This window comes from Haematobia irritans, chromosome 2, assembly GCF_050003625.1.
Source record: "Haematobia irritans isolate KBUSLIRL chromosome 2, ASM5000362v1, whole genome shotgun sequence".
Classification (NCBI taxonomy): domain Eukaryota; kingdom Metazoa; phylum Arthropoda; class Insecta; order Diptera; family Muscidae; genus Haematobia; species Haematobia irritans.
This window is the reverse complement of record NC_134398.1, coordinates 111,073,751-111,082,819: the sequence shown is the minus strand read 5'-3', so window position 1 is coordinate 111,082,819 and position 9,069 is coordinate 111,073,751. Positions and strand designations below refer to the sequence as shown.

General features: G+C 38.9%; 1 protein-coding gene across 1 annotated transcript; it reads right to left on the bottom strand.

Annotated features, from left to right (window-relative positions):
- Positions 1–2,551: 2,551 nt before the first annotated feature.
- Positions 2,552–8,536, bottom strand: LOC142224991 (uncharacterized). The gene is made up of 3 exons (XM_075294767.1): positions 8,386–8,536; positions 3,422–8,272; positions 2,552–3,285 (listed from the first exon to the last, which is right to left on the bottom strand). The coding sequence occupies exons 1-3, from the start codon at positions 8,534–8,536 to the stop codon at positions 2,552–2,554; spliced, it is 5,736 nt and encodes a 1,911-aa protein (XP_075150882.1).
- Between the last annotated feature and the right edge of the window lie 533 nt (positions 8,537–9,069).

Here is a 9,069-nt window from a genome sequence, read left to right as displayed (position 1 = left end):
GGATTTAAATAAAAATCCGATTTTTAAAATTTTCATCAATATTCACAACATTTTCTTATGGTATTTATTTAATAAATATAGTTAATTTATGTAATTCACTGAATAAATATGTTATTATGTACAGAGGGATTCGCGTATAGACTCCTTTAATATAGTCCAATTACAAACTGCGTAATAAAAAAAAAAAATGAATCATCATGTGTAAGCTGATGTAGAAGTTCGGACAAAATTCACCACTGAGCAAAAAGAAACGCACAAGAAAAAAATTACCATTGAAACATTTTTGGTTTTACGTAGTAATCAAGCAAAGATCACAAGAATGCAGGTGTTCAATTTATTTGGGCGTATGTATAACAAAGAGCAATGAGTAAATACACATAGAGCAAAAAATCATATTTTGTTTGTTCATACAGCTGAATGCAGATTACACTCATCGACAAAAGTGTGTCGCACAACGAAATTAATTTGAAAAATCTATTTTGTCTTGTAGTTGATTTTACTTTCCGTATCAAAGCGGCCACTACATAAGATGAAAATTGGCGATAATTGGTTCATATGGAATGCAAACAATGAGCTGGTATGTAAAAACGAAAAAGCAGAAAAAGTCCTGATGGCGATGAAATGGATACAGAAAAGCTCAATATTATTGTGGAAAATATAAATTCAAAAAACTTTTCAAATCATATCATTATCGAAAACCCAATATAACTCATAAAAATAAAAAAGTTACATTTACCATCATATCATATAATATAAACGGTCTAGAAAATAAACTCTTGCTCCCAAAAATTTTCCAATATCTAAAGGCTTTTGATATTATGATACTAGTTGAAACACATATTACCGAAAATAAATTTTCTGGACTTGAAAAATATTTTCCTGGTTACGATATAACATGGATGTATGCAAAGAAAACAAATAACTTTGGAAGAGCTTCGGGTGGAATCTTGTGGGGTATCAACAGAAGAATAAAACAATACAACATAACATATGAATTCGATACAAATAATATGATGCTGAGGATTATAATAAGTTATGGTAACCAGAAGTTTACAATAGTACCTTTATATATCAGAAGCGCTAATTCGGAGAATGAATTCGCTGATATAAAAAGAAATATGTACTGTTTGGACATAGATAATCCGATTCTTATGGGGGACGTGAATGTCAGACTAGGGGAGCTACAACAGGCTATTTCGCCAATAAGTGAGGAAGCCTTTACTGCAGGTACTGAGAAGCGCAAATCATTGGATAAGGAAGTCAACGCACGGGGGAAGAAATATTTAGAATTCTGTAATGAGTTAAATCTTACAATTCTAAACGGACAGACAAAAGGTGATATGGAAGGGAATTTCACTTATATAAGTAGAATTGGCTCATCGGTAAATGACATCTGCGCAATTTCACAAGATATACTAGATTTGGTAAAAACTTTTCGTGTAGATCAGCAGATTTGGTCCGATCACTTACCTATAATTTTGGAACTAAGTTTGGAGAGTACTGGATTTGAATGGCACAATAATATATTATTGCCGAAAATTCCATGGAAAGACAACGATAAAACCGTTGTTGTTCCACGCAACTCACCAGGCACGCTCAATTGAATATCTGAGCAGTCGCCGATTTATTAGTGGCTTCCTTGTCAGACTGTTGTTGTTGTGACGACACCATAAATTGCACAAAACTCTGATTGCAATTCAATTTTTTCCTTTTATTTAATTTAATTCAATTCACTTTCTTTTTTTCCTTAAATACAGTAGATTTTCAATCCAATCGTACAATATTTATTTATGTTCTATTATTTAAGTTTTGTTTCCACACGCACTTTTAAGTTTCCCTTTTTGTTTCGCGACCGTCTGCTTTATTAGTTAAACACCGACTGACTTCTTCTTTTCCAACTAGATTTGTTCTCCCTCTCCTCTCGCTCATTTTTCCAACTCGTTACTTTCTGTTTGTTAGCTCCTTTTTATTTTTCATTATTTAGGTCGAGGCCATTAACGAAGGAGAGAGAGAACAACCACCGAAAATAGGTCAAGGGCAAATCAACAAAACAAAATGAAATGATCCATTCACAATGAGTGTGAAGGGATCATTTCATTCAAACAATGATTTTATACCATTATGCACCCCTGCCCAATAAGGGCGAGTAAATTCAAATAATTTCCAGACCGCACTAGAGTGAAACCACTATCAAGCTTGTGGATAAAACGAAACGTTGTAAAACAAAAAGAGGGAAAAAATAAACAATTAACAAGTCCCTGCAACTCATAAATTACATCATATTGGTAGTAGGTGTGGACACAAAAACTAAAAATCGTACTATATATAATAAAAAAAAAACAAAAATTAAAACTATAAACTAAATATATCCCGAAATTTACAATAGGATCTCGACGGGACAGAGTATAATAAGGCTTATTCATGAATATAGAAACAAAAAAAATCGATAATTCAGTGCAACAAAAATAAATCTAAGGATTGTCGAAAACCCGGTTAATACAAATTAAGGTACAAGAATGTTAGAAAACAAAATGAATTCGCGCCAGTCCATTTATCCATCTAAAGCTTGTTTCTGTGGTTTGATTGGAATTTTGCCAAACACTGTCCAACCAAAAATTGTATTTTGGCCAAAAAAGTCTCCTTCGTGCCATTGGGGCAGCCCCAAATACACTTTATGAGCCACATCATCGCCCAATATTATTAGAGCTCGTTCGGCACCTGGGAAGCAAGGGTCAGACAGCTCATCAAAATCATACCGGTCATGAATCGGACTGGGGTCACAGTGGCGACGTGGTGTATACGGGGCAGGACCTCTATATATCTCCATGGTGGCAGTTAGCGTGCGGACTTGTGTGGCCCTGTCAGCCAGCTGCAGTTTTACATACCCTTGTTGGTCTGGGATTTTTAGAGGGAACCGTCCATCAGGTATTATGACTTGGCTGGTCATACGGTTGGGATCCAATAATACCCTCATCAGCATGGGTTTTTCCTCTTCCCGATAGAATTGTCGGGCTCGGACCATTGCTGTCATCTGCAACCATTCCCATTGCGCCTCGTCTGGGGGGTGTAACAGTGTATGATGTCGTACCCGGCAATGAAAGCACCGATGACGACTACGACAATCTCTATGACGGTGGGACAATCCGAGGCAATTTACACACGCCTCATACCGCTCCACCAAGCGAGTTTTTTCGAGTGGGTGGAGGGTGAGGAACTTGCGGCAATATCTAAATCCGTGGCGTGTTGTGCAAAGGGGACAGCGATATTCTTCATCAAATTCCATAGCTACGATAAAAAAACAATACATGATTAAGGGCCAGAATCAAATATAAGTTCAACAAGGGACAAAAGTGGTGGGCTAGCAATAGTCACAAAGAACGAGGCAACAATACGAGCTTGTGGATTGGGCGCGTTATTGTACCCATTTGCGTTTTTAGATCAACTACCCGAACATGGCCGTCAGCCCCGACGTATGTGCGGGTGACCCGACCAAGTCGCCACTCATTTTGTCCCATTGTCTCTTGCCGGAGCACCACTAGATCATTTTCTCGAATGTTTTCCTCTGGTTGCTTCCATTTGTTGCGTTTGTGAAGTTCTTTTAAATAGTCTGATTTCCACCGCCTACTAAAATCGTATCGAATAGCTTTCAAACGCTGCCACCTATTGCTTAAGTTCATATTAGAGGGACAGACTTCAGGCTCGGCTGGCGCCAACAAGGGGGCTCCTACCAAAAAATGGCCGGGGGTTAAACAGCCTATATCATCCACATCTTGGGACATGGGAGTCAGTGGACGTGAATTGAGACAATATTCTATAGAAGACAAAATTGTACTGAACTCTTCGAAAGTGCATTTTATTTGTCCTGCAATCTTTTTGAGATGTGTTTTGCAACTTTTTACCCCCGCCTCCCATAAACCACCCATGTGAGGAGCCGCTGCAGGAATAAAATGCCATTCGAGCTTTTGAAATCCATATCGGGAAATGGCTTCGCTTTTAACAAGAGACAGAATTTTCACAAAGTTATTACGAATTTCCTTGGCGGCTCCCACGAAGTTTCTTCCATTATCCGAGTACATTCGATTAGGACATCCGCGACGGGCAACAAATCGTGTTAGCGCAGCCAGGAAAGCCTGCGTAGACATATCGCTCACAGCTTCCAAGTGATTTGCCCGAGTGGCAAAACAGACAAAGAGACAGATGTATCCCTTGGTGATACGATTACATCGCCCGGAGAAGGCCTTTATATCGTATGGGCCAGCAAAATCGACTCCAGTATTGCAAAATGGACGACTTATAGTCGTTCTTTCCGGCGGAAGCGCGGCCATGACTTGCTTTTGCATATTTCTCTTAGCCAAAACACACTGTTTACAATTATGGATGTGTGTACGTACTAAATTTTTCACCTTTATGACCCAACATTCTAACCGGATAGTGGCTACCATTAGCCTCATACCACCATGAAGAGTTAACTTATGTATAAAGTCGACATACAGTCGTGCCAGCCGACTATGGTGAGAAATAATAATCGGATGTCGCTCGTTATACGTCAATGACATAGTGGAACCCAGACGCCCATTAGCTCGTATTAACGAGTCCTTATCAAGAAAAGGGGTTAGAGTCAATAACGAACTTTTAGCTTCCAAAGGCCGTTTTTCACGGAGGCATATATAGTCATGGGGAAAGTACATTTTCTGGGACAATACCATTAAACGAATCCTTGCGGCAGTTAATTCTCCACTGGACAATCTCAGACTAGTAAATGTATTTTTGGATTTCGAGGCAGCACGAGCAACGGCAAAAAAACGAAGTATATACCCTACTACGTGAATTGCCTTCGAGAGGCATGAAAAACGATCTAAAATATCCTCGTTTTCCGCAGATCTAGCTACAAAGGATTTCACCTGCTTCATTTCCAGACTAGTTTCCGGGACATGAACATGAGTCGGCCAAAATGATTTTTCCTTTTTTAACCAGTGTGGACCCTGCCACCACAAATCGTTTTCCTTTAGCTCTAAAGGAGATAGCCCCCGGGTTGCTAGATCTGCCGGGTTATCATGTGTAGAAACATGTCTCCACTGCCCCTCAACTCTTTCTTGAATTTTTGCCACTCTATTGGCTACGAAAGTAGCCCAATTGTGCGACGGCTTCTTAAGCCAAGCCAGTACTATAGTTGAGTCAGACCATAGATACACTGAATTGTTTGGGACCTTAAACTGTGGCAGCACTGCTTGTAATACTTCTGACAACAAGAGTGCTCCACAGAGCTCCAGCCTCGGGAGTGACAATTTCTTAATAGGGGCAACTCTCGATTTCGCCACCAGAAGATAGATAGAAGTTTTACCTTCAACTGTCACGCTAGCATACACCGCAGCAGCATATGCCGATTCAGATGAATCGCAAAATCCATGCACCTCAACTCTACACTGTGGATTATAACGTATCCATCGTGGGATTTGAATCAGGCCAATATCTTTATAGGTCAAAACAAAATTTTTCCATCTCAAGAGGGTCAGAGGTCTAAGTTGGTCGTCCCATTGGATATTATCCAACCATAGTTGCTGCATAATAATTTTAGCTGTGACAACAACAGGGGCCAACCAACCAAGAGGGTCAAAGAGTCTTGCGATAATTGACAACACCTCTCTCTTAGTGAATAATGGTTTATTTTGTATTTGCTCAGCCACAAAGTAGAAAGAGTCAGAAACCCCATTCCATCTTATACCCAAGGTTTTCGCGACACTTTTATCGGAAAAATCCAAAAACTCTCTATTCAACATATGATCTCGGGACAAACCTTCTAGTAATTGCGGAGTATTAGATACCCATTTCCTAAGGTGAAATCCTGCTGAAAGCAGTATTCCAATTAATTGGTTTCTCGCTTCTAAACCATCTGAGACAGAATGCGACCCTACTAAGGCGTCATCCACATACATATTTTGCCTTAGAATTTTTGCCCCCATTGGAAAATTATGCTCCTCATCTTCCGCCAATTTCAACAATGTTCTGATGGCCAAATACGGTGCGCAGTTCACTCCGAAAGTGACCGTTTGTAATTCGAAGTCTCTCACCTCTTCGTCCTGCGACGTACGAAACAAAATTCTTTGGTAAGGGGTATGGTTGGGATTAACCAAAATTTGTCTATACATTTGGGTGATGTCGGCATTGAAAACAAATTTGTATAGGCGCCAATTCAAAATTAGTGTCAATATGTCATTTTGTAACACCGGGCCAACAAAAAGAAAATCATTAAGGCTTTTACCGTTACGAGAAGGACACGAGGCATTAAAAACCACCCTCAACTTGGTGGTAGTACTCTCGGGCTTAAACACTCCATGGTGAGGCAAGTAGAAATATTCGTCTGATGAATCTTTCGGAGCCATTACCTCTTTCATATGCCCTAGAGATAAGTATTCCTTTATGACTTCATCATACATTGTTTTAAGCTCCGGCTTACGGGCCAACGATCTTTCATTTCTTAAAAATTGGCTCATGGCCACATATCTGTTCGAACTAAGAGGTGCTCCATGTGGTGGAACGGACTTGAATGGTAAATCAACCCTGTATCTACCATTTTCCATACGTATCGTAGTGTTCTTATAAATTTCCTCGCAGAGCTTATCTTCTTCCGAGACATTCAGATTTTGTGGGACATTCTCAATTTCCCAAAATTTTGTGAGTAATTTATTGACACATACTTTTGTACAATGGGAAACACGTATAACTCGATCTGACTTTCTTTCATTTGTTGGCCCAGTGACAATCCAGCCAAATACTGTTTCCTGGGCGACTAGAGTCCCCAAAATTCCATGTTTTACTCCTTTAAGCAAAATCAATGGATACAAATTACCTCCTATGAGGATGTCCACTGGGGCACTTTTATAGAACAATGGGTCAGCGAGATGTATATTTGGAAGCTTATCAAGAGAAATATTTTGAAAAGATTGAGTCGGGACATTTCCCGTGACGTCTTGTACCACAAGAGCGTCCGTTTCCAATGCAAAGGGTGGAATGTTCTGTGAACAAAGTTTGAAAAATGCAATTTTTGAACAACGGGTCAAATTTCCACCCCCTAGGCCTGAAATATCCGCCGAAATCGGTCTAGTTGGCAGTCGCATCATTTTCTGAATTCTGACTGATATAAATGAGTCGTCAGAACAAGGGTCAATCAAGGCCCTTACCCTCTGTGTTTGTCCGTGGTGCACTATACTAACCCAAGCAGTTGCTAAAAGTGTTCTATTTGAGGCATTTGCATGATAAGCTCTCACATTATTCGACGTTGTCGGAAACTCAGTATTCTGTGATATCTGCTCATCTCTAGTGGCAATCTCATTAGTAGTTGCCATGTTATCACTGCGGTAGCCTAGATTTTCCTTATGCATGAGCGTGTGGTGCTTCAAATTGCATTTATTACAACTACTCTTACTAGTACACTCAACAGCTCTATGGCCCTGGGACAGACAATTCAAACAAGCATTCGACTTCTTTACTGCAGTCAATCTGCACTTGAAATCTGCATTCATAAACTTGGGACAGGACTTCAAATTGTGGTTACCTTTGCACAACGTACACTTTTGACTTTTAACCTTCGTGTGATGCACTTTATATTGTTTCGACTTTTCGAAGTTATTATATTTTTGTCGCGAGCCAGCATCATTAGCACCTAATATTTCTGAAACCCCTTCTAAAGCGTGAAAACGTTCAGTCAAGAAGTTATTCAGATCGTCCCATTTTGGGATTTCGCCATCTTTAGCTATGGACTGCTCCCAAAGGGATAATGTTAGTTTAGGTAGTCTTGAAGAGCATTGATAAACAAAGATAGGATCCCACGAGCCAATGTCAATTTTAAAAAGTTTCAAAACTGAGACACAGTTGGTGATTTCCCTTTGAAGTTTTTTCAAACCGGCAGAAGTTTCGTGTGAACAATGGGGCAAATTGAATAATATACGCAACTGGTTATTTATTAGAATACGTTTATTCTCATATTGATTCTTCAAGTTTCCCCAGGCAATATCAAACCCTTCTGACGTTAATGGCACATTTCTATTTATTTCTCTAGCCTCCCCAGATGTTTTTTGAAACAAATGGTACAACTTTTCTACAGAACTTAACTTTCTATTGTTTATATATATAGCTGTAAATAAATCTCTGAAGCTGGGCCAGTTAACGTAATCACCATGAAAAATTTGTGTATCACATGGAGGGACAGTCATGGAGGAATTTGATTTTGTATTATGAGTGCCACTGTCCACTTTCAACATATTTTTCCACCCACCTATAATGGTTAAACACTGTATATAATTCTTGTGGGACTCTACTTTCTTTTTTTTTTCAACGTTGCCCTGTCTTTTTTCATCAACTCTGAGTCAGCGAGACACTTTTTATAACAATCCTTCCATTCTGACCACATTTTTTGAATTTCTTGCTCCTCTGCTTCCAAAGAGAGCTCATTGTAATCTGAAGCATTTTCCAGTTTCAGCTGTTCCACATAGTTTGTAATTTCCTCACACTGAACCAAGAAATCTTCCATCATCCCCATTGGTATTTACCGCAACGAAAAAAATTCTTTTCAGAAGTTTAATTTACGGTACTCTATTAATTATAGTATACCAATTTGTTTATAACGTTTTCAACAATATATTTTAGCTCTACTAATTTGGTGACTAAATTAGGGCAAAATTAATAATGTTGAGACAGTTGATTCAAAGCAATTTTTCTTCGTGTATTGCTTTTCAAAGCGAATTTATTAAATATTGACACCAGAAAAATATTCTCTGCTTCACTGTTATGGGATACTTTTACTCTCAGATTAACCGAAATTCTTATTTATGTGTTTACACAAAGAAACCCAATGGGACAAAGCCTTATGTCAAGAGCACAGCAAAAATAACAAAATTGGACACACGTTAGTAACTTAACAGAGCTTTGCAATTCTTTGCTGTCAACCCCTTTTCTGTACGCTGTTTCTATTTAATTTTCTTGCTCAACTTCTCTCCTTTACACTCGCCACTCAAACATGTATGCGAGAACAACTGAGAAATTCAAAGCAACGATGTGAGCCAATCTCTCTAC

Excerpts from the sequence above, each read along its gene's own strand:
- LOC142224991 (XM_075294767.1), bottom strand. The coding sequence starts at position 8,536 with ATGGGGATGATGGAAGATTTCTTGGTTCAGTGTGAGGAAATTACAAAC. Across the intron at positions 8,273-8,385 it reads GTGGTCAGAATGGAAGGATT|GTGGGTGGAAAAATATGTTG; the intron begins GTTATAAAAAGT and ends TAACCATTATAG. Across the intron at positions 3,286-3,421 it reads TGATCTAAAAACGCAAATGG|CTATGGAATTTGATGAAGAA; the intron begins GTACAATAACGC and ends TTTTTATCGTAG.